At 47.2% G+C, this 25,631-nt stretch overlaps 2 protein-coding genes across 2 annotated transcripts in view; one reads left to right on the top strand and one right to left on the bottom strand.

The window, feature by feature from the left end:
* Positions 1-16,657, bottom strand: part of polr1a (RNA polymerase I subunit A) — a 132,660-nt gene extending 116,003 nt beyond the window's left edge. The window contains exons 1-4 of the mRNA XM_067982355.1: positions 16,502-16,657; positions 10,494-10,698; positions 6,982-7,131; positions 5,694-5,798 (exon numbers count right to left, since the gene is read on the bottom strand). Of these exons, the coding sequence (XP_067838456.1) occupies positions 5,694-5,798; positions 6,982-7,131; positions 10,494-10,698; positions 16,502-16,578 (537 nt within the window). The 5' untranslated portion in view covers positions 16,579-16,657. The remainder of the gene's footprint in view (positions 1-5,693; positions 5,799-6,981; positions 7,132-10,493; positions 10,699-16,501) is intronic.
* Positions 16,658-16,892: 235 nt separating this feature from the next.
* The window catches only part of ptcd3 (pentatricopeptide repeat domain 3), a 52,454-nt gene continuing 43,715 nt past the window's right edge, over positions 16,893-25,631 (top strand). Inside the window, exon 1 of the mRNA XM_067982347.1 lies at positions 16,893-17,010. Coding sequence (XP_067838448.1) covers positions 16,922-17,010 — 89 coding nt within the window. The 5' untranslated portion in view covers positions 16,893-16,921. The remainder of the gene's footprint in view (positions 17,011-25,631) is intronic.

Below are 25,631 nucleotides of genomic sequence, written 5' to 3'. Positions count from 1 at the left end.
GCAAATACACCTGCACCTACTCTGCAGTGACACAATGGGTGGCATCAGTGGTGGGCCCTCATAGTGATACCCAGGAGCGGGCGTTATTGCACAAAACAGACAGGATTCGCGGAGACATGGCAGTGGTGGTGCCAATATAATGTGTGATGTGAGTTGTTCTGAAATTCAATATAGGTAACACCCATGACAAACCCTCAAACACCCTTGTGCATCCCCTTCATGCTCACGACACGTTTGCCTTACACTGCCTACTGCACGTATGTGATGCATGCCCTGTGGCTGCAGCACAGGTGGTGGCAGGTTGAGTGAGGTTGGCCGTGAGGGAGATGCACGAGAGGGTGCGTATGGGATAGAGCCATGAGATTATATGAGGATTGGGTTGCATGTTAGTGGCGGGGTGAGTACTCGCGAGGTGAGTAGGTGCAGGTAAGATGAGGATGGGGTTTGAGTGGGTATGAGGGGTGATGTGACAGAGTGGTGTTGGCGGTGCCGAAGGAGATGTGGGGTGGGGGCAATGTTGTGGCAGACGGAGTGTAGGGGAAAGACTACGTGTTCTCACTGTGGCTGACCTACTGCGGTCATTGGAGCGCCTCCTGCACTGTATGCAGGTGGGCGATATGTTGGTGGTGCAGGTGACCTCCTCTGCCACCTCAAGCCAGGCCTTCTTGGTGGCAGAGGCAGGCCGCTTCCTCCCCCTCCTCCTCACCCCATCTGATGATACCTGGGGTGAGTCATCATTAAACTGGGAGCAGCCTTCCCCCTGGGCTGCTCCATGCTGTAACGTGTTCTATTGGTTGCAGCATCTGTCAGTGGAGGACTGCCCCTTTAACTAGAGAGCCTCCAGCTGACAGATCGTACTGCGCATGCGCAGCCCGCCCGACGCGCAGACCAGCAGCGCGGAGCCTGGAGGAGCAGGTAATTGGATCCAATTGGTGTGTTGCCTGCTACGATCGCGCGGGCAACCCACTAATTTCACCGAGCGTGTTGACCACGCTCCCGAAACCCAACCCGCCAGAAACCCGCAGGCCTGGTAAAATCGGGCCCATAAAAACTGACAGTAAAAGTTTCTACAAGTATATAAAAAGGAAGAAGGTAGCTAAAGTAAACATTGGTCCCCTAGAGAATGAGAATGGGGAAATAATAATGGAAAACAAGGAAATGGCAGTGGAATTTAACGGATATTTTGTATCTGTCTTCACAGAAGAAAACATTAATAACATACCAATAATAGTAGAAAATCAAGGGGCAAAGGGGAGGGAGGAACGAAAAACTATCACTAGAGAAAAAGTACAAGGTAAACTAATGGGTCTAAAGGCTGACAAGTTCCCTGGATCTGATGGCTTGCATCCAAGGGTCTTAAAGGAAGTGGCTACAGAGATAGTGGATGCATTGGTTGTAATCTTACAGAATTCACTAGATTCTGGAAAGGTCCCAGCAGATTGGAAAACCGCAAACACAACACCCCTATTCAAGAAGGGAGTGAGACAGAAAGCAGGTAACTATAGACCAGTTGACCTAACATCTGTCATTGGGAAAATGCTAGAATCCATTATTAAGGAAGTAGTAGCAGGACATTTGGAGACTCATAATACAATCAAGGAGAGTCAACATGGTTTTATGAAGGGGAAATAGTGTCTGACAAATTTATTAGAGCTCTTGTAGGAAGTAACAGGCAGGGTGGATAAAGGGGAACCAATGGATGCAGTATATTTGGATTTCCAAAAGGCATTTGATAAGGTGCCACATAAAAGATTACTGCACAAGATAAGAGCTCATGGTGTTGGGGGTAACATACTGGAATGGACAGAGGATTGGCTAACTAACAGAAAACAAAGAGTCGGGATAAAAGGGTCATTTTCAAAATGGCAATCTGCAACTAGTGGGGTGCCGCAGGGATCAATGCTGGGACCTCAACTATTTACAATATGTAGCAATGACTTGGATGAAGGAACAGAGTGTCTTGTGGCCACATTTTCTGATGATACAAAGATAGGTGGAAAAGCAAGTTGTGATGAGGACACAAAGGGGTCAATTTTCGGATGGCCGAGTGGGTGCATTCGTGGCGGGGGGGGGCTCCCAAAATTGGGGATTCCCGGAGCGGGTCTGGAGCCCGGCTCCAACCCGCCCACTTCCGGGTTTCCCAATGACGCGAATTGGTGCGCGCGCAGCCCCCGCATGCGGGACTCCCACCGGCAATCAAAGCCGGCGGGATCCCACTTAAGATCATTATCTGGGTACTTGAGGTTGTTTACAGACCTCATTAGTTGGAGATTTTAGGAGGATTCGGATTTTGGACTACCCAGAGCGTGTTTCCCATGCTGGGGGAAACACTCCCTGTTTAAACAGATGTGTTGCAGCCAGCAGCCAGTGGCAGATAGAAAGGTCCATTTAACAGGTAAACCCTTGTACATTGCAGTAGGGCACTCTGTCACCTCAGACAAAGTTTTGCTTGCCACATCGTTGTCTCCACGCTCCAAATTATTAAATCATACCCTAAACTCTGCTGTCCAAACACATTTACCTACTTTGTGGACCCCCTCACACGTCAGGATGGGGGAGGGGGGGGTCCATTGCTGCATTCATCACTCGATTGGAGGACGAGCAACATCACCAGCCTCGCCAGGCATGCCGTCCACCTCCGCCACGTGGAGCTACACAACACAGTGCTGCGCAACAGGCACCTGCACAAAGTAGTCGTGCAACTACACATACACCCACTGTAGGGTGACCCAATGGGTGGCATCAAGGGTGTTCATGGAGAACCTCATGAAAGAGCATTATTGCACAAGCCAGTCAAGAATGGCCAAGACATGGCAGTAGTGGTGACAATATAATATGTAATGTCAGTTGATCAGAATTCAAATATAAGTAAAAACCATGACAAACCCTCAAACACCCTTGTGCATCTCCTTCATGCTCATGACACGTTTGCCTTACGCTTCCTACTGCACATATGTGATGCATGCCCTGTGGCTGCAGCACAGGTACTGGCATGTGGGGTGAGGCTGACCGTGAAAGAGATGCATGAGAGGGTGAGTATGAGACAGAGCTATGAGATTGTATGAGGATTGGGTTGAGTGGTAGTGGTGGGATGAGTACTAGCGAGGTGAGTAAGTGCAGATAAGAGGATGAGCTTTCAGTGGGTGTGAGGAGTGATGTGATAGAGTAGTGTTGGCAGTGCAGAAGGAGATGTGGGGTGGGGGGCGGTGATGTGGCAGACGGAGTGCAGGGGAATGAGTATGCAGGTGGGCGATATGTTGGTGGTGCTGGTGACCTCATCTGCCACCTTGAGCCAGGCTTTAATGGTGACAGAGGCAAATCACTTCCTCTCATCCGCCAGGGAGAAGATCTCTGTCCTCCCCCTCCTCCTCACCCGATCCAGTAGGACTTGGAGTGAGGCATCATTAAAGCTGGGAGCAGCCTTTCCCCTGGGCTGCTCCATGCTGTAATTTTAGCTCCTTTCTGCAGTATCAGTCAGTGGAGGACTGTCCCTTTAAATAGGGCTCCTCCAGCTGACAGCCTACGATGCGGGTGCGCAGTCCGCCCGCTGCGCAGCTTTCCAGCACGAAACCCGGAAGCCAAGGTAAGTGGCTTCAATTTACTTGCGATCGCATGGGGAACCCACCAATTTTACTGGGCGGGATACCCACGCGCCCAGTCGACCCCCCGCTGGCAACCCGCCTCCGTCCTAATATTGGGCCCAAAGTGTCTGCAAAGGGATATTGACAGGTTAACCAAACGGGCAAAAATTTGGCAGATGGAATATAATGTGGGAAAATGTGAAGTCATCCTCTTTGGGAGGAAAAATAAAAAAACAAAATATTATTTGAATGGAGATATACTACAAAATGCTGCGGTACAGAGGGATCTGGGGGTCCTCGTGCATGAAACACAAAAAGTCAACATACAGGCACAGCAGGTAATCCGGAAGGCAAACGGAATATTGGCCTTTATTTCTAGGGGAATTGAGTATAAAAGCAGGGAAGTCATGCTACAACTGTACAGGGTGCTGGTGAGACCACACCTGGAGTACTGCGTACAGTTCTGGTGCCCTTATTTAAGGAAGGACATACTTGCATTGGAGGCAGTTCAGAGAAGGTTCACTAGGTTGATTCCAGGTATGGAAGGGTTGTCTTATGAGGAAAGATTGAACAGGTTGGGTCTATACTCATTGGAGTTTAGAAGAATGAGAGGAGATCTTATTGAAACATACAAGATTCTGAGGGGACTCGATAGGGTAGATGCTGAGAGGATGTTACCCCTCATGGGGGAATCTAAAACTAGGGGGCATAGTCTCAGAATAAGGAGTTGCCTGTTTAAGACGGAAATGAGGAGGAATTTCTTCTCCCAAAGGGTTGTGAATCTTTGGAATTCTTTACCCCAAAAAGCTGTGGAGGCTGAGTCATTGAATACATTCAAGGCTGAGTTAGATAAATTTTTGATCAGCAAGGGAGTCAAAGGATATGGGGAAAAGGCGGGAAAGTGGAGAGGAGGTAAAAATCAGATCAGCCATGATCTCATTAAATGGCGGAGCAGGCTCTAGGGGCCGAATGGCCTACTCCTGCTCCTGCTCCTATCTCGTATGGTCTTATGGTCTCAAAGTTTTTGATCTTGGCTGGGGCTGCTCGGGGAAACACATCGAGCTAAGTCAAGGTGAATTCTCCAAAGTGAAGGAGGGAAGAGTTACAGAGCGAGGAAAACAATTCCATTCTCGCACATCCCCTAAACTCCTATTGTAGACCAGTTCTGACAGCAACTGGCTAAGGGAATGGCGGGGGTAGGGTGGAAATGAATAAATAAAAGGGAAGAAAAGCAAGGAAGAATCCTTGCTCTTAAAGAATTTGCATTTACAAAGCGCCTTTCATGACCTCAGGACTTCCTAAAAGCCCTTTACAGCAAACGAAGTGTTTTTTTAAAAAGTGTATTCACTGTTCTAATGTAGGGAAACGCGACAGCCAATTTATGCACAGCAAGATCCCAAAAGCAGCAATGAGATAAATGACCAGATAATCTATTTATCCCTGATACCAGGAGAACTCCCCTGCTCTTCTTCGAATTGTGCCATGAGATCTTACACATCCACCCGAGGACAAACAGGCCCTCGATTTAACATCTCATCCGAAAGACGGCACTCTCTTGTCAGCGCAGCGCTCCCATAGTACTGCACTGAAGTGTCAGCCTAGATTGTGTGCTCAAGTCTCTGGAGTGGGGCTTGAACTCACACACTTCTGCCTCAGAGAGTGTGCGAGAGTGTTACCTTTGAAGCAATTCTGACATCTGCCTCCTGTTTGCCTATTCCGCTAATCTGCCTAAGTTTTCCGGATTCTTTTACCATCCTCATCCTTTGCCAAACCCTCTAGTTTTTTTTTTGTCATCAGCAAACTTCGAGATTGACCTCCCTATGCCCAAGGTCAAATATCTGTATATACCGAGAACAAAAACGGACCTAGCACTTCAAACACCACACCACTTCCAATCCTTCCCCAGTCCGCGGAACAGCAGCTTACCCTAACTCTTTGTTTCCCAGCCATCGACCAACTTTCTGTCTATGGGACTACATTTCCTCTTATACCATACAATTGAATTTTTGTAAGAAGCCTCGTGATACATCTTATCGAACACCTTCTGAAAAGGTAATGGGCACAATATGTAGTGTCTGAATGGCAACAAATACAAATCAGTTTTACACCTACTTGTGAAGCTTTGTGACCCACTCGACTGTTCAGCACAATCTGAGTATACTCATTCAGTGCTTCCTGGATTTCATCTACTGTGGCCTTCGAATTTTTCTCCAGCACCTGTACAAAATAGAATTACATCAAACCACATTGAAGAAATATTGACAGTATGTTTTTCCTCTCTCTCAGTCCCTTCTCTCTGCCGCCACCGTGCTTCTTCCCTGAGTTGAGATAGTCTGAGCTGTGGTATTCTCCAAGGGCTACTGTCAGTGTATATTAACAGCAGAGTTTACCATACAAATTACAGTAAACTGCAGTGACTTAAACTGCTCCTCCAGTGGCTCAGCAAGTTTACCCACTGTGTACTGGAGATATACAGAACAAGCAGCTCCCAGGTTCAAACTCTGGTCTGTGCTGAGTTAGCGAATCTCAGTCTAGATGGTAACAGGGATATTACAATTGGTATCAAGTACCCAAAGTGAGGGAGAGGAAAACTGGCCAGGACCCCTGGTCCTGATTGATATTCAAAGATCCCAGCTAGAAGTGCACACGTGTGGATTTCAGGTGGAACTTGCTGGAACTCACTGTCCAGGTTCATAAATATTGGATACTTAGACAAGGTATCGGAACCCACCAAGAAATTGATGCCTTCAGGAGAGGGAGGACAATTGGTGAGAAAAGAGAAACAGAATTGTCTTTAATATCCTTTTTGCTTTGCACATTGATTACCTCCAATGGTTCACAACATCCTCAGGATGTCACAAAGCACTTCACAGCCAATTAAGTTACTTTGGAAGTGCAGTCATTGTTGTAACGCAAAAAAATGTGGCAGCCAATTTGCCCAAACCAAGGTCCCATAAACAGCAATGAGATAAATGACAAGATAATCTGCTTCAGTGGTATTGGATGAAGGATAAATGCTGGCCAGGACACTGGGAAAACTCCCATGCTCTTAATAGCACCATGGGATCTTTTATATCCACCTAAACAGGCAGACGGGACCTCAACTTAATGTCTCATTCAAAAAGGTGGCATCTTCAACAGTGCAACACTCCTTCAGTACTGCACTGAAGTGTCAGTCTAGATTCTGTACTCTCTGGAAAGGGGCTTGAACCTACGACCTTCTGAATTGGAAGTGAGAATGCCGCTAAAGAGTGAAAACTGCCACTTAAATTCGCCAAGGAGACTTCCTAATAACTTAATTGAAATCACATTTCTTCAATATCTTACAGGTTAAAAAAAAATGATCTTACAACTGAGAGAAACCGGTTAGGAATGTTCCAAATCAATATAAAGCACTCACCTCGTTCAGTACTTTCTCCACTTCATAAACAGCTTCAATAGCTCCAACATCTACAATTTTTAGCTGATTTAGCAGCAGGTACATCATTAAACGGGGACATGTCAGCATATGGCAATTCATACAGGAGCCTCTTATTATCAGATACAGTTTCTGTGTAGAAAGGCATTTGTTTAAAAACAAAGAAAAAAAATCCTCAAAGTGACACAGAAATGAGAAAAGACCATTCCTCCTATCAAGTCCACTCACTCATTCAGGTCATACTTCAGAATCAGACCTGAACAGTTTTTCATCTTTCCAGTCATAACAATCAGAACTTATTGCTTTTAGATAAACTTAAAATCACAATGAAACGTGGTAAGAAAGGTATGTTAAAATATTTGAAGTTAACTCAAGTTTAAATGAATGAAAAAAATGCTGTAAGACCAGTTAATTTCATGATACAAAATCTTTCTATTATCCATACATGCACTAGCCCTGAAAAAATAAAATGGAACAAAATGATTAAGTACCAAATGGTGCATTTCATATTACAATCTCCAACTGTGCTTCTGCCCTCAATACCACTTTAATTTTAATAAAAAGAACGTGGGACAAAAATGGAGCATTTGGTCTAAAATTTTGCTTGGTATCGGCTTCTTTAATTCTGTTGCGGTACATAAGGGGGTTAAAAATCAGCTACACTCTTAAAAATCAGGTTCCTGCTTAACTCAATACATCGGCTCAGAATTTGTTGTCAAAATAACGGTGAGGCTAATGGCGCTCGCCGTTACATATGCGCAAATGCTACAGCAACTTCAGGGCAGGGGCAGATGTGCGGTTAAACGTGGAAATCCAAAAGGTGCTGTCCGAGATGTGCCGCTCTGCCGTTAGCTTCGCGAAAAAGGCATCTCGCTGTCTGCCTCACCACTGAAGTACATTGAATGGCATGAAGCAGGGCAGATACGAACTAAACTCACCACAGAAAGTTAAGTCAAGTCATTTCAAGTTTATGTACCCTTTTAACGACGTTAATTATTAATAAGTGTTAATTACTGCCAGTCAACCTCTCTGGCATTGAAAATTAACTGTTACAAGTGTGAAGTCTCATTCCTTCAGGTTTTAATTTGTTGGTGGAGATTTTATTTAAATGTAAATTAATTTTTTTAACTTTTCCTTTGTGTCTATTTTTTCTCTTTTAATCCAATCTTTCTTTCCCTCTCTTTATTTCTCTTTCTGTACTTGATTTGACATAGAATTCACCCATTGTAACTTACAATTCCTTCTTAGTCCTTGCACTGTTAATTTCACAATCCTTTAATCTGATTGGTTAAGGAGATACCCAGTTGCTTGCCCTGTTCACTCAGGTCCCAGATGCCCAGTTTCCCTCGCTGCGCCGTTTGCATCTCGAACATCCAGCAACTTTCGACGCAAAATATCATCGAGACGAAACAGGCACGGGCAAGTCTAACAAACGGTGGACGCTGTTCGTTACCCTGCTACAGCAAATTCTGGGCCACTATTGCAATGACTATTCATTTACTTACCAAACAGTTATTTGAAAGAGGAACCAAACCACTCAATTGAAATACGAACATGCTATGCTATTTGTTCAGTTATGTGTCTGATTGGCAGTTTTTAAAATTTAAATTCTGCCCAGCTCTGGTTGCTTGTCTTTTTCAAATCATCCAAATCTATCTGGAACTTTTGATAAGGCAAGAGGCTGTCTGTAATCTTCAATATGAATCTATCTAAAACTTCAAAGCATTAGCTAGCTCGATGCTTCCGTATTTGGTGAGAATATAAAAAGAACAGTTACACACAAATTAAAATTTAGTTTAGTATAGAAGTTGCAAATTATTTGGAGAAACTCTGGAGGGTGTACAGAGTTAGGGATCACCAATTAGAGTAGTTTGGAATTCAGAAGCCAAAATTGGGGTGAAAGTGGCAGTGTTCTGCCTTTCCCTGGTCACTTGGAGGGTGTTAACAGCTATTACAGTAGTCAAGACTTGGAGTCAACATATCCTCTGCTCTACTGCAGTCACTAGCCAAGTTTAAAATGAATCTGAGTCGAAGTGTTGGTGAGCAGAGCAAAGTACCTATTGACTGCAAGGCTGTTACAGTCCACACAATCTCCACTCCAGCTCTAATGTTAAACAGAGCTAGTGACCGGAGCAGAGTACAGCAGGTGTTAGCTTTAAGGTCGGCTGCTCACTTCTTCCATGCTCAGGCAGCCACGGAAAGAGCCCTGGCACTTTAAACAGGCACCTGATTACAATTAAAGTGCCAGTGAGATTAGAAATATAGGTAGCAATTAAAACTGCATTTCACATGATTACTATCCTGAGACTCAAAAACATTTTGGGCAATTAAGCCCGTGATCCCTGGTACCGTGAAATATACCAGACCTAAATATTTTCTGTTTTACAGCAACTCACAGGTGCATCACCGAATCAAAAATTAAGGACAATATCCAGAGACAGTTTCAACTACCTGATAAATGTACATGAGCAGTCAGCATGTCAAAAGAAGAAAGTATATGTGTGAATTACTGATTGTAATACTTTACTGACACAAGGAAATTACAATATGCAACTGTCCACATAGTGCCACTTGGTTACATTTTCTGAACAGATTTCACTGGTGACCTCTTTTCACACCTCCACAAGAACCAGTGGGCAACAGGCTACAAGTGTTTAAATATTCACATTTTGTTAGCTATAAAACGAGTCCTATCCAAAAGGTTAACCTATTGCTCTCTTTATGTTTCAGATGCTGATTGACCTAGAATCATACAGCACAGAAGGAGGCCATTCAGCCCATTGTGCCTGTGCTAGCTCTTTAATACTTCATCAACCCTCTCTGTTATGTATCTGAAGGTCAGCCCTATGATCATAAGTAGCAGTCACTTCCAGATCTTCATCTTACCATGCACTACAAAACTGTAATACGTTAGTTCTATTATTGGGGAAGAGAAAAGATCTGAGAAAACATATAGAATTTAACATATAAAATATCAACAAGATGCCAGTTAGCACTTAGTATTCTCTATTAGACTCAAGAGCCCAGAAATTACTGTTGGTGATATTAACACATATAACTGTTAAAATAGCAGACAGGAATTTCATAGAAAAGCTTTAAGCGATTGTCCACTAAGATTAGCAGCAGTAATTTTTAGGTTTGTGAGTCATTGCACCAATTTGGAATGATGCCCATGTACCAGGGTGCACATGGTGGCAAAAAAGAGTCCCAGAGATTTAGAACCTCCTCTGCTCTTTCGAGGGAGGGGAAATTACCAGCATCGCACAAGTTATTCCTTTGCTGCCAATTGTAATTCCAGCACCTTGAAAAAAAACTAATCAGCTACAGTGGACCAACGTCTGGTAAATTACCAGTGTGTTCTCATACGTCCCCCAAAGCTGAAGTTCCCACTATAACTCTACACACAACAAAACTGGCCATCATCCCTGCAAATCCATTATCCGCTGTATATATTACTCACATAATTGTATCTTTGTCATTATAACAATACTTACATCAAAAAATAGTGGATTATAAACTGGTAGCGGGAGATCTATATGGCCCACGTGTCCAGGGCAATTATTATAATCCTGCGCACAGGTACCACATACTTCCTTGGAATCAGCCGGACCCAACGCCAGATCATACAGACCATTCACTGCTGGGTTGCCCACATTATCCAGGAGATGAGGATTAGTGACTGTCTTTACACTGAGTTTCCTAAGAAAAAAAAAATACAATTTTGAGTTAAACCAAATTAAGAGGTAGTCATTAAATAAGGATCATTAAACTGCTAAATCTATCAAGGTTATCTCCTAATAATTACAACTTAAACTACAAATAATTACAGGAGCAATGCAAATAATTCCAAGACCTTCCTGACAACACATCTACATTTCACAGCATAGGGTCCCAGCATAACGCTATTCAATTGGCGCACAAACTGCATTTATCGCGCTCAGATACCAGAAGATCTTCGTCGACTGGGGTACAACTTCAAAAATGTTTGATTAGACGGAATGTACAGCACAGAAACAGGCCATTCGGCCCACTCCTCTTCATCTAACCCTATCAGCATAACCTTCTATTCCTTCCTCTCGCATGTGTTTATCTGGCTTCCCCTTAAATACATCTATGCTGGTCACCTCAACTGCTCCTTGTGGTAGCGAGTTCCACATTCTAACCACTCTCTGGGTAAAGAAGTTTCTCCCGAATTCCCTGTTAGATTATTCGTGACTTATCTTATATTTGTGGCCCCCAGTAGATGAACTAAACCATTCTCTGATTAATCTGTGCCACAATCATTAGTTTTATTTATTCGTTCATGGGATGTGGGCGTCGCTGGCGAGGCCGGCATTTATTGCCCATCCCTAATTGCCCTCGAGAAGGTGGTGGTGAGCTGCCTTCTTGAACCGCTGCAGTCCGTGTGGTGACGGTTCTCCCACAGTGCTGTTAGGAAGGGAGTTCCAGGATTTTGACCCAGCGACGATGAAGGAACGGCGATATATTTCCAAGTCGGGACGGTGTGTGACTTGGAGGGGAACGTGCAGGTGGTGTTGTTCCCATGTGCCTGCTGCTCTTGTCCTTCTAGGTGGTAGAGGTCGCGGATTTGGGAGGTGCTGTCGAAGAAGCCTTGGCGAGTTGCTGCAGTGCATCCTGTGGATGGTGCACACTGCAGCCACAGTGCGCCGGTGGTGAAGGGGGTGAATGTTTAGGGTGGTGGATGGGGTGCCAATCAAGCGGACTGCTTTATCTTGGATGGTGTTGAGCTTCTTGAGTGTTGTTGGAGCTGCACTCATCCAGGTAAGTGGAGTGTATTCCAGCACACTCCAAGCTTGTGCCTTGTAGATGGTGGAAAGGCTTTGGGGAGTCAGGAGGTGAGTCACTCGCCACAGAATACCCAGCCTCTAACCTGCTCTTGTAGCCACAGTATTTATGTGGCTGGTCCAGTTTAGTTTCTGGTCAATGGTGACCCCCAGGTTGTTGATGGTGGGGGATTCAGCGATGGTAATGCCGTTGAATGTCAAGGGGATGTTGTCCAGGTCTTGCTGCATGCGGGCACGGACTGCTTCATTATCTGAGGGGTTGCAAATTGAACTGTACACTGTGCAATCATCAGCAAACATCCCCATTTCTGACCTTATGATGGACGGAAGGACCTTGATGAAGCAGCTGAAGATGGTTGGGCCTAGGACACTGCCCTGAGGAACTCCTGCAGCGATGTCCTGGGGCTGAGATGATTGGCCTCCAACAACCACTACCATCTTCCTTTGTGCTAGGTATGACTCCAGCCACTGGAGCGTTTTCCCCGATTCTCATTGACTTCAATTTTACTAAGGGTCCCAGTTGTGAGAGTGGCCCAGGAGGAGTACATTTCCTTGCTTCATGTCATGAAAGCAGTTGCTCCCCACCCTTCATTTTCATTGTAAAACCTCTTCTGATAAGTTGGATATCTTCAAATAACTTTTTTTTAAATTAGGTACTTGAGGAAAAGGAGAAATGTAAGGAATCTTACAACACCAGGTTATAGTCCAACAGTTTTATTTGAAAATCACAAGCTTTCGGAGTCACATTTGTCCACCCCAGTCCATCACCGGCATCTCCACATCAGGAAGAGGAGAGACTAAGGAAACGGGGAATTTTTACACTTGGGAAAAGAAGCCTTGGAGAGAAATCTTATCAAGGTTTTCCAGATTCTAAGGGTTGTAGGTAGATCCTGCCCTAATAAATTGTTTGACGTATAACCATAAACTATGTAAAGGATGTGGGTGGGTGAGCATGGGCTCAAGCTCAGAAGAAGATGGTGAACAGTTTAGATTTGACTGCTTCACACCTAAGGTGGTGAATGTGTGAGACTGCTCATTGGATAGAGATGGATTGTGTTAACAAATTTAAAATAAATCTGGATAACTTTTTGGCAAATTAAGATATTCTTTTTTTATTATTCGTTCATGGGATGTGGGCGTCGCTGGCGAGGCCGGCATTTATTGCCCATCCATAATTCCCCTCGAGAAGGTGGTGGTGAGCCGCCTTCTTGAACCGCTGCAGTCCGTGTGGTGACGGTTCTCCCACAGTGCTGTTAGGAAGGGAGTTCCAGGATTTTGACCCAGTGACGATGAAGGAACGGCGATATATTTCCAAGTCGGGATGGTGTGTGACTTGGAGGGGAACGTGCAGGTGGTGTTCCCATGTGCCTGCTGCTCTTGTCCTTCTAGGTGGTGGAGGTCGCGGGTTTGGGAGGTGCTGTCGAAGAAGCCTTGGCGAGTTGCTGCAGTGCATCCTGTGGATGGTACACACTACAGCCAGTGCGCCGGTGGTGAAGGGAGTGAATGTTTAGGGTGGTGGATGGGGTGCCAATCAAGCGGGCTGATTTATCTTGGATGGTGTCGAGCTTCTTGAGTGTTGTTGGAGCTGCACTCATCCAAGCAAGTGGAGAGTATTCCATCACACTTCTGACTTGTGCCTTGTAAATGGTGGAAAAGCTTTGGGGAGTCAGGAGGTGAGTCACTCGCCACAGAATACCCAGCCTCTGACCTGCTCTCGTAGCCACAGTATTTATATGGCTGGTCCAGTTAAGTTTCTGGTCAATGGTGACACCCAGGATGTTGATGGTGGGGGATTTGGCGATGGTAATGCCGTTGAATGTCAACGGGAGGTGATTAGACTCTCTCTTGTTGGAGATGGTCATTGCCTGGCACTTATCTGGCGCGAATGTTACTTGCCACTTATCAGCCCAAGCCTGGATGTTGTCCAGGTCTTGCTGCATGCGGGCTCGGACTGCTTCATTATTTGAGGGGTTGCGAATGGAACTGAACACTGTGCAATCATCAGCGAACATCCCCACTTCTGACCTATACAAGAGAGAGTACAGTATGGTACTTTTTGAACTTTGGAACCAACCAAACAGACTGCCATGATCTTTTCCCTTAGCAATGAGTATGCTTAGAACAATGTTTTCCAAGACAATTAACAAGAAAATATACACATCCAATTAAACATATACTGTATGTGAAGTATCCAATATTAGTGTACAGTACAAATAGGCAAGAAGCCTACATTTTCACTAATTAATGCAACTAAGGGTGCAGTTGAAAGGTTTATTAACAAACAACAACTTGCTTTTAAATAACACCTATAAACGTAGAAAGGCATGGCAAGGCAATTCACATCGGTGACATACTTTATTTCTGCAATAACTACACATAAAATGAAGAGAGAAAACTCATCCATTTGCTCAGCCAGATTTCTGACAATTACAGAAATCCATCACCAAAGGCCACTGAAAAATTGCCAATCATCGCAAAAATTGTATGGGTTATCTCCCATTTCTTGCAGGAAAATTGTGGTCAAATTCACACAGCCACTCTTCTTCCCTGCCCCCGGTTCACACTAGCATTGTCCTTCCCCTGCCTTAACTCATAGAGCGAGTCTTTCATGATTTGTCCTCAGACAACTCCCAGTTGATAATCCTGTTATACGGTCGAACACTGCTACACATCGTGGGCAGCAGTTTCTGATCTTGCAAAACTATGAGATCAGGAATTCCCCACCCACAACATGGAGTGCTGTTCGATCCCCCAGAGGAACAGCATCAGGAGCGGTGGTGCAGGAAGCACTACAGCAGGATATTTAAGGGGAGCACGATTTTCACAGTACGGTACAATTTCTTTGCAGTTGTTGTAATAAAAGTAGCCAGGATTTTCCATTGGCCAATCACTATATTTAAGAGCATAAAATGGGGTCCCACAAAGGAATCAATCAGAACATCAACATCTGTCAGTGTTTCTTTTAATTTGTTCGCAGGATCTGTTCCACACGCGCAGGACTGCATTTTTCCCCCATCCCTAGTTGCTCTGAGGTGGTGGTGGTGCTGGTGCTGGGCTACTTCAGGGGGCATTAAGTATTATGTGAGTCATTGGGTAGGGGGCAGCAGATTCTCTTCCCTGAAGGACATTAGTTTGGTTTTTATGACAACCCAGCAGCTTTTATGATCATTTTCTGCTGCTTGCAAATTACCAATTTCACAATCTGACACGGTGGGATTTGAACTCCCAACTCTGGGTTGCTAGTCCAGTGCGTTTAACGTATCAGCGACATGAGTTCGAAAATAATTACCCAATTGTGAAAAGACAATTGTGAATAATTATCCAATTTTTAAAAAAATTATTCCAGGTTTTTCACCTCCATTGCTGTATCCATTCCACATTTCCACTCTTTGCGTGACGAACCTCCTGATATCAGTCCTAGATTTGCCTTTTATTAGTTTAAACCTGTGACCCCCTTGTTCTCTTCTCACTTTTCCATATCAATTACAGTTATGCATACCTCTATAAGATCACTTCTCAGACATCGTCTTGAAAAGCCCAAGTCTTTTCACAATTGAGACCTCCAAGATTGGAGGTGCGTGTAAAGTAATGGCAACATGGAAATAAACCTAATACATGCCCCCAAGGTTCCATAGTACACACCTATGTACAACCCACAAAGGCAAACAACTGGGATACTATGGCCCTAAGTCATCAGATTCTGAATTTTTCTATTCTTCTTAACTTATCTGTGTTACTATATGAATAAAACACAATTTCTGCAATTTTAGCACTGTTTTCATTAGACTAGCTGACAGTCTTTCAGAAATTAGGTACTCAGGAATGTGGAGGACAGGAGGTCCTAGGAATGTATCAATATTTGCAGAAAATCTTGTAAGCCACTACTTGACAGTCTCTTCAGAAATTACAAAGAAATCCACGCAAGTGATTTCTGTTTACTTAATATGGATTGTGCACTCTCTCTCCCAGTTGGGACACATTCCACTTTAAGTCCCAAAAATTTAGGTGCAGAGTTGAGGTTTACGGGGGGCTCCCTAAGGTACTGCTGGAGTTTAACAGAATAAAACCAGAGTATTGGTAAACTTCCTGATGCTTGTCCAGTTTGAATCACCCTTGCTGCCTCTTGGGTATGACTATTTGGAACTGAGTGGGGAGAAGTCCAGCCCAACATTAACCAGTCGAGCACTCCACCACCAATGATCTGGGCTGGAACACTACAGCTGGTTCAGGTACTGGATTACTGATTCTGTCACAGAAGATCAACTCCGTTACAATTCTAACGCCAGGTACATACATAATCTTGGGGGGGGGGGGTGGGGGGAAGCAACTCAACCCAAAAAAGAAATTCCACTACCTTCATCGGATGCTAATCTGATATGGATTTCTTAGTAATTTCTGTAGAGACTGTCGAGTAGTGGGTTTTCAAACTTTTCTGTAAATACTGATACATTTCCAAGCACCCCCCTGTCCTGCACACTCCTGAGTACCTACCGGTTCTAATTTCGGAAAGACAGCCAGCTGGTTTACAGACAGCACAGTGCATTGCGTTAACAGGAAATATTAAGTGTCAACGCAAACTGACAAACTAATCTGAAACGTTTACTTGGTTAAATAATGGTCTGTGTGTTGTGAGGTGAGCGCCCACAGGCCGGATTGCTCCATGTTGCCCTTCCTTGCCTGCCTCTCAATATAAATACCTGATTTCATCCGCTGAATAAACGTTAAACGAAATGCTTTCCAGGCGTCTCCAGGGGATCTCCTTCCCAACGAGCATTTTTTACGGGTGCATGTGGGGGGAATATAAAGAATTAGTTGAAATATAAACTGTTCAACCTGCAACTTCAGCAACAGCCACCACGTGGGGTGAGGGTGGGTCAGGGCAACTCTCAACATATAGGGGGAATCACACAAAATGTATCAATCCAGTGATTGACACACCCATGAAGAGTGGGTGTAAAAGATGGGACTCGTATTAATGCTGGTGTTTCCTGCGATTTTAGTCAATCCAGTCTTTGTTTAAATTGTTTTTTTTTTAAACATAAACGAGTCGTTTAGGCTCTCCCTAAGCTGCGTGTTGGTAGGTGCCGCTCCTTCCCACAAGGTTGTGCGTTGAGAAGATGGCGGCGCCCTGTGTGCGTGTCTGCCGCCAGCTGGTCGGGAGAGGCGGCGCGGCTCGGCGGCTGGAGAGAGGCGGCAGCGCGCACCGGTAAGGCCGGGGGGGGCTCGGGGCTCGGGGCTCGGGGCTCCGACCATCGGCGCGGGTGGTTGGATGCCCGTTTCACTCCTGCTTCCCACTACCGTCTTTGGCGGCCTGCTGTGTGGGCGGCAGCTGACGCCGACCCGCGGGCAAGTCAGTGACTGTGCGGCGGTAGAGCGGGGCCCGGACTCCGGCTGGTTATCAATGGGCGGCGGAGTGCTCCGTGTGGAATGTTCCGGCGCTCCACGTTCGACTCTGGAACGCTCGGCCCGGGGGGGGGGTGTCCCAGCGCGTGGGCCATTGTCCCAGCGCGTGGGCCATTGTCCCAGCGCGTGGGCCATTGTCCTTGGGCCAGGCGGCGTTCCACGATTAAAGGGGGGGGGGGAGGAGCAGTGGGCGACCTGCCCTGATCTCCACGGGGAGCAGGGGGCGACCTGCCCTGATCTCCACGGGGAGCAGGGGGCGACCTGCCCTGATCTCCACGGGGAGCAGGGGGCGACCTGCCCTGATCTCCACGGGGAGCAGGGGGCGACCTGCCCTGATCTCCACGGGGAGCAGGGGGCGACCTGCCCTGATCTCCACGGGGAGCAGTGGGCGACCTGCCCTGATCTCCACGGGGAGCAGGGGGCGACCTGCCCTGATCTCCACGGGGAGCAGGGGGCGACCTGCCCTGATCTCCACGGGGAGCAGGGGGCGACCTGCCCTGATCTCCACGGGGAGCAGGGGGGCGACCTGCCCTGATCTCCACGGGGAGCAGGGGGCGACCTGCCCTGATCTCCACGGGGAGCAGGGGGCGACCTGCCCTGATCTCCACGGGGAGCAGGGGGCGACCTGCCCTGATCTCCACGGGGAGCAGTGGGCGACCTGCCCTGATCTCCACGGGGAGCAGGGGGCGACCTGCCCTGATCTCCACGGGGAGCAGGGGGCGACCTGCCCTGATCTCCACGGGGAGCAGTGGGCGACCTGCCCTGATCTCCACGGGGAGCAGTGGGCGACCTGCCCTGATCTCCACGGGGAGCAGGGGGGCGACCTGCCCTGATCTCCACGGGGAGCAGGGGGGCGACCTGCCCTGATCTCCACGGGGAGCAGGGGGCGACCTGCCCGGGTCTCCACGGGGAGCAGTGGGCGACCTGCCCTGATCTCCACGGGGAGCAGTGGGCGACCTGCCCTGATCTCCACGGGGAGCAGTGGGCGACCTGCCCTGATCTCCACGGGGAGCAGTGGGCGACCTGCCCTGATCTCCACGGGGAGCAGTGGGCGACCTGCCCTGATCTCCACGGGGAGCAGGGGGGCGACCTGCCCTGATCTCCACGGGGAGCAGGGGGCGACCTGCCCTGATCTCCACGGGGAGCAGTGGGCGACCTGCCCTGATCTCCACGGGGAGCAGTGGGCGACCTGCCCTGATCTCCACGGGGAGCAGTGGGCGACCTGCCCTGATCTCCACGGGGAGCAGTGGGCGACCTGCCCTGATCTCCACGGGGAGCAGGGGGCGACCTGCCCTGATCTCCACGGGGAGCAGTGGGCGACCTGCCCTGATCTCCACGGGGAGCAGTGGGCGACCTGCCCTGATCTCCACGGGGAGCAGGGGGCGACCTGCCCTGATCTCCACGGGGAGCAGGGGGCGACCTGCCCTGATCTCCACGGGGAGCAGTGGGCGACCTGCCCTGATCTCCACGGGGAGCAGGGGGCGACCTGCCCTGATCTCCACGGGGAGCAGGGGGCGACCTGCCCTGATCTCCACGGGGAGCAGGGGGCGACCTGCCCTGATCTCCACGGGGAGCAGGGGGCGACCTGCCCTGATCTCCACGGGGAGCAGGGGGCGACCTGCCCTGATCTCCACGGGGAGCAGGGGGCGACCTGCCCTGATCTCCACGGGGAGCAGGGGGCGACCTGCCCTGATCTCCACGGGGAGCAGTGGGCGACCTGCCCTGATCTCCACGGGGAGCAGTGGGCGACCTGCCCTGATCTCCACGGGGAGCAGTGGGCGACCTGCCCTGATCTCCACGGGGAGCAGTGGGCGACCTGCCCTGATCTCCACGGGGAGCAGTGGGCGACCTGCCCTGATCTCCACGGGGAGCAGGGGGCGACCTGCCCTGATCTCCACGGGGAGCAGTGGGCGACCTGCCCTGATCTCCACGGGGAGCAGTGGGCGACCTGCCCTGATCTCCACGGGGAGCAGTGGGCGACCTGCCCTGATCTCCACGGGGAGCAGTGGGCGACCTGCCCTGATCTCCACGGGGAGCAGTGGGCGACCTGCCCTGATCTCCACGGGGAGCAGTGGGCGACCTGCCCTGATCTCCACGGGGAGCAGTGGGCGACCTGCCCTGATCTCCACGGGGAGCAGTGGGCGACCTGCCCTGATCTCCACGGGGAGCAGTGGGCGACCTGCCCTGATCTCCACGGGGAGCAGTGGGCGACCTGCCCTGATCTCCACGGGGAGCAGGGGGCGACCTGCCCTGATCTCCACGGGGAGCAGGGGGCGACCTGCCCTGATCTCCACGGGGAGCAGGGGGCGACCTGCCCTGATCTCCACGGGGAGCAGTGGGCGACCTGCCCTGATCTCCACGGGGAGCAGTGGGCGACCTGCCCTGATCTCCACGGGGAGCAGGGGGCGACCTGCCCTGATCTCCACGGGGAGCAGGGGGCGACCTGCCCTGATCTCCACGGGGAGCAGGGGGCGACCTGCCCTGATCTCCACGGGGAGCAGGGGGCGACCTGCCCTGATCTCCACGGGGAGCAGTGGGCGACCTGCCCTGATCTCCACGGGGAGCAGGGGGCGACCTGCCCTGATCTCCACGGGGAGCAGTGGGCGACCTGCCCTGATCTCCACGGGGAGCAGTGGGCGACCTGCCCTGATCTCCACGGGGAGCAGTGGGCGACCTGCCCTGATCTCCACGGGGAGCAGTGGGCGACCTGCCCTGATCTCCACGGGGAGCAGTGGGCGACCTGCCCTGATCTCCACGGGGAGCAGTGGGCGACCTGCCCTGATCTCCACGGGGAGCAGTGGGCGACCTGCCCTGATCTCCACGGGGAGCAGTGGGCGACCTGCCCTGATCTCCACGGGGAGCAGTGGGCGACCTGCCCTGATCTCCACGGGGAGCAGTGGGCGACCTGCCCTGATCTCCACGGGGAGCAGGAGTCGGCAGTATGGCCCCTCAAGCCTGTCCCGCCATTCAATCAGATCATGGCTGGTCTTCGACCTCAACTCCACTTTCCCGCCTGATCCCCATATCCCTTGATTCCCCTAGAGTCCAAAAATCTATTGATCATTGCCTTGAAAGTACTCAATGATTCAGCATCCACAGCCCTCTGGGGTAGAGAATTCAAAAGATTCACCACCCTCTGAGTGAAGAAATTCCTCCTCATCTCAGTCCTAAATGGCCGATCCCTTATCCTGAGACTATGACCCCTAGTTCTAGACTCTCCAGCCGTGGGAAACAGCCTCTCTGCATCTACCCTATCAATCCCTCTCAAAATCTTATGTTTCAATGCAATCACCTCTCATTCTTCTAAACTCCAGCGGGTATAGGCCCATTCTACTCAATCTCTCCTCAGAGGACAACCCTCTCCCTCTTCATTACACCAGCTCTAAGGCAAGTATATCCTTTCTTGGGTAAGGAGATCAAAACTGTACACCGTACTCCAGTTGTGCTCTCACCAAAGCCCTGTACAAATGAAGCAAAACTTCCTTACTCTTGTACTCCAACCCCTTTGCAATAAAGGCCAACATACCATTTGCCTTCCTAATTGCTTGTTGTAGCTGCATGTTACCATTCTGTGTTGTGTACAAGGACACCCAAATCCCTCTTTTTTTAAAAAAAACCTGTTTTCTATTCTTCTCAAAGTGAATGACCTCACATTTCCCCACATTATGCTCCATCTACCACCTTCGTGCCCACTCACGTAACCTGTCGATATCCCTTTGCGGCCTCTTTGTGTCCTCCTCACAGCTTACTTTCCGAACTACCTTTGTATCATCAGCAAATTTGGATACATTACCCTCGGTCCCTTCATCTAAGTCATTAATAGCTGAGGCCCAAGCACTGATCCTTGTGGCACCCCACTAGTTACAGCGTACCAACCTGAAAATTACCCGTTTATCTCTACTCTGTTTTCTGTCCGTTAACCAATTCTCGCTCCATGCTAAAATATTAACCTCAAGCCCTTATCTTGTGTAACAACCTTTTCATGTTTTCAAAAGGCATTCGTATCCACTGGTCCCCCTTTACCTACCCTGTTAGTTACATCCTCAAAAAGCTCTAATAGATTTGTCAAACACGATTTCCCTTCATAAAACCATGTTGACTCTGCCTAATCATATTATGTTTTTCTAAGTGTCCTGTTACCACATCCTTAATAATGAATCCAGCATTTTCCTCACGACTGATGTCAGGTTAACTGGCCTATAGTTCCCTGTTTTCTCTCTCCCTCCTTTCTTGAATAGTGGTGTTACATTTACTACCTTCCAATCTACTGGGACCATTCTGGAATCTAGGGAATTTTGGAAGATCACAACCAATGCATCTGCTATTTTTGCAGCCACCTCTTTTAGCATGTAGGCCATCAGGTCCAAGGGATTTGTTGGCTTTTAGTCCCATTAATTTCTCCAGTACTTTTTCTTTACTGATATTAATTACTTTCAGTTCCTCGCTCTCATTAGACCCTTGGTTCCCCACTATTTCTAGTATGCTTTTTGTGTCTTCTACTGTGAAGACAGATCCAAAATATTTGTTTAATATCTCTGCCATTTCTTTATTCCCCATTATAATTTCTCCTGTCTCTGCCTCTAAGGGACCTATGTTTACTTTTGCTACACTCTTCCTTTTTATATGCTTTAGAAGCTCTTACAATCTGTATTTATATTTCTTGCTAGTTTAATCTCATTCTGTTTTCCCCCTCTATCAATGTTTTTGGCCATCCTTTGCTGGTTTCTAAAACTCTCCCAATCCTCAGGCTTACTACTCTTCTTGGCACCATTATATCCCTCTTCTTTTAATCTAATACTATCCTTAATTTCTTTAGTTAGCCACACATGGATCACTTTTGTTGAATTTATATTCATTGAGAATTATGAAATATTTCTTTAAATGTTTGGCATTGCTTATCTACTGTCATATCTTTTAATCTAATTTCCCAATCTACCTTAGCCAACTCTCCCCTCATACCTATGTAATTGGCTTTGTTTAGGTTTAAGTCTCTAGTTTTGGACTTAAGTACATCACTCTGAAAGTCAATATGATCACTCTTCCCCAGAAGATCCCTTACTATGAGATTACTAATTAACCCTGTCTCATTACACAAGACAAGATCTAAAATAGCCTGTTCCTTGGTTGGTTCCATGACATGTTGTTCTAGGAAACTGTCTCGAATGCATTCCATAAACTCGTCCTACAAACTATTTTTGCCAATTTGATTTGCCCAGTCTATATGAAGATTAAAGTCCCCCGCGATCATTGCATTACCTTTGTTACAAGCTCCTCTTATACTGTTGGACAGAACATTAATCAAGAAATAAGTACCGTTAGGAGGCCTGTAAACTATTCCCACCAGTGTTTTCTGCCACTTGTTATTTCCTATCACTACCCATATTGATTCTACATCTTGATTTTCTGAGCCACGATCCTTTCTCACTACTGTCCTTATGTCATCCTTTATTATTAGGGCTACCCTTCCTCCTTTTCCATTTCGTCTGCCTTTTCGAAAAGTCCCCTGGAATATTTAGTTCCCAACCTTGGTCAACTTGCAACCATGTCTCAGTAAAGGCTACTAGATCAAACCCATTTATCTCTATTTCTGCCATTAATTTGTCTGTCTTATGAATACTTCGTGCATTCAGATAAAGTACCTTTAATTTTAACTTTTTACTATTTTTCCCTGATTTGACCCTATTCACTGATGCACTATTACCATTAAATTCTCTGTCCCTTCTTGACACACTCTGCTTATCTTTACCCAAACCACTACACTGCTCTATGGCCTTGACTTTTCTCTTTAGATTTACAAATTTCCCCTTACCTGAACTTTTTTTTCCCCCCCCCCCCCAACCTTTTTTTTTTAGTTTAAAGCCCTATCTACAGCCCTAGTTATTTGATTCATCGAGGCACTGGTCCCAGCCCTGTTTAAGTGGAGCCCGTCCCAACGGAACAGCTCCCTCTTTTCCCAGTACTGGTGCCAGTGCCCCATGAATCGAAACCCCTGTCTCTCACACCACTCTTTGAACCACGCATTTAACTCTCTGATCTGTTTGACCCTATGCCAATTTGCGTATGGCTCAGGTAGTAATCCAGAGATTATTATCTTTTGAGCTTCTGCTTATTAATTAGGACCCTAGCTCCTCAAACTCCCTCAGCTAAACATCATTCCTAGTTCTACCTATGTTGTTGGTTCCTACGTGGGCCACGACAACTGGATCCTGCTCCTCCTGCTCCAAGTTCTTTTCATGCTGTGAGGAGATGTCCTTAACCCTAGCACCAGGCAGGCAACACAGCCTTCAGGACTCCTGGTCATGGCTGCAGAGAACAGTATCTATCCCCCTGACTATTATCCACTACCACATTCCTTTTTACTCCCCCCCCCCCCCCCCCCCCCCCCCGAATGGCCTCCTGTACCTCGGTGACTAGGTCAATTTGCCATCTTCCCTGTTCTCATCCACACAGGTAGCAAAGTACCTCGTACCTGCTGGACAAGGTCAAAGGCTGAGGTTCCACCATCACTGCATCCTGGGTCCCCTCACCTGCCTCACTCGCAGTCACACCCTCCTGTCCCTGACCACTGACCAAATCTAAACTAATACCTAACCTCAAGGGTGTGCCTGCCTCCTGGAGTGTCCAGATATCTCTTTCTCCCCCCCCACTCCCTGATGCGTCGCAAGGCCTGCACCTGGAACACCAGCTCAACAGCTTTGAGCCAAAGTTCCTCGAGCTGCAGACACTTACTGCTGATGTAGTCTCCACCAACTCCCACATGCTACAGTTACAACACTCCACCTACGCTGCCATCTCTATCTAACCCTGTTTTATGTATTCAATTAACGTTTTTATTCTCTCAATATTTTTAGTTTTATTAACTAGTTTATCTAGTTTAACTTAATTCAATAAAGTTATAGCTTCCTAGCTCTTAGTTTAAACCACTGTCCTAGGCTTAGAGAGCAAAAAAAACCACATACTCACCAACAAATCACCTACCTGCTGCCCTGTCACGTCACTCTTTGATTATTTTTTTCTCTTTCTCCGCTGCCGTGCTTTATGGCCCCCCCCACCCACCCGGGGCGCTGCGCTTTAATCAATGAGACTGATTGCATTGGGGTGATCCTAGAGCATAGATCCTAACAGCTACAGTGCATCAGGTAAATAACATTATACTTGTAGATAGTGATGGTAAACAAATTCACTCCGGAGTGCACTACCGTCCAGGTTACTTTGTGCACAATGGGACTTTTTAGTTCACGGATTGCATGGCCTTGCCTGTAGAATTTGGTTTCTTGATTATTTATTCTACATATCCACTACTCTGAAGGAGAAAGCAGAGTAATTCCTCGTGAGTTCTTGTCTTAATTAGCACTTGTCTATTTTGTATTTGTGTACACTATTTCTACGTTCATATTTCAAATTAAATAGGAATTAACCTTAACCCAATAACCTTTACGTTATCTGTGCTTAGCATTATGAAAACACATTTAGCTCTGAGTCTCTTTTTGTAACAATTCCAGAATTATTTTTGTCAATCTTTGAACCCAATGCAATGCATCAATGCCCTTTTTAAAATCATAGAAATTTCACCCCTGGAAGCACTCATTTAGCACTCCTGTGTCGATGCTATCCGATCTAATTTCTTTGGTCTTTCCCATACCCTTCAATATTTTTCTAGAAATGTTTATCAAATTCTCTTTTTAAATGTCATGATTGACTTGGCTTCATAACCATTTGTAATGTATTTCATATTCTGATCATTTTTGGTGAAAAAAAAATTCTTTTTAATGCTTTTGAAGGAATAGTGCCCAAAACCAGAAGTGAGGATTGAGTTTTAGTCCAGATATTTTTCTTCGGTTCAGAGTCTCGGACTATTGGTGAGCCCTTAGTCCCTATGAGCCATAGAGAACATGCAGCTTATTTACCAGGGGTGGGAAGCTGTAGTTATGAGGAGAAAACTGGACGGTAGGATTAGTTTTGGATTGCTCCAGCAAAGAGCTGACACAGACACAATGGACCAAGTGGCCCCCTGCTGTGGCTTAGTTCTATCTATGATGTGGAGATGCCGGTGATGGACTGGGGTTGACCATTGTAAACAATTTTACAACACCAAGTTATAGTCCAACAATTTTATTTTAAAATCCACAAGCTTTCGGAGGCTTCCTCCTTCCTCAGGTGAATGTGGAAATGAAATCCTCGAACCTCTCGCATTTATAAATCACAGAACAATGCCTGGTGATTACAGATAGTCTTTTCAACTGCCCGTTGTCAAGGCAACCAAAGTGTTCAGACAGATAGGTGTTACCTACAAGGCCACCAAATATACAAATGGCCAGAACAGATGTGGTGGAGATGCCAATTAAAAAAACAGAGCGAGAGAGGCAGAAACATAGAAACATCTGGAAGGAAAAGACAGCAATTGACCCGTTATATTAAAAACAG

This window comes from Heptranchias perlo, chromosome 1 (genome assembly GCF_035084215.1).
Source record: "Heptranchias perlo isolate sHepPer1 chromosome 1, sHepPer1.hap1, whole genome shotgun sequence".
In the NCBI taxonomy this organism is placed as follows: Eukaryota; Metazoa; Chordata; class Chondrichthyes; order Hexanchiformes; family Hexanchidae; genus Heptranchias; species Heptranchias perlo.
Note: the sequence above shows the minus strand (reverse complement) of the source record. Positions and strands in the feature narration are given on the sequence as shown.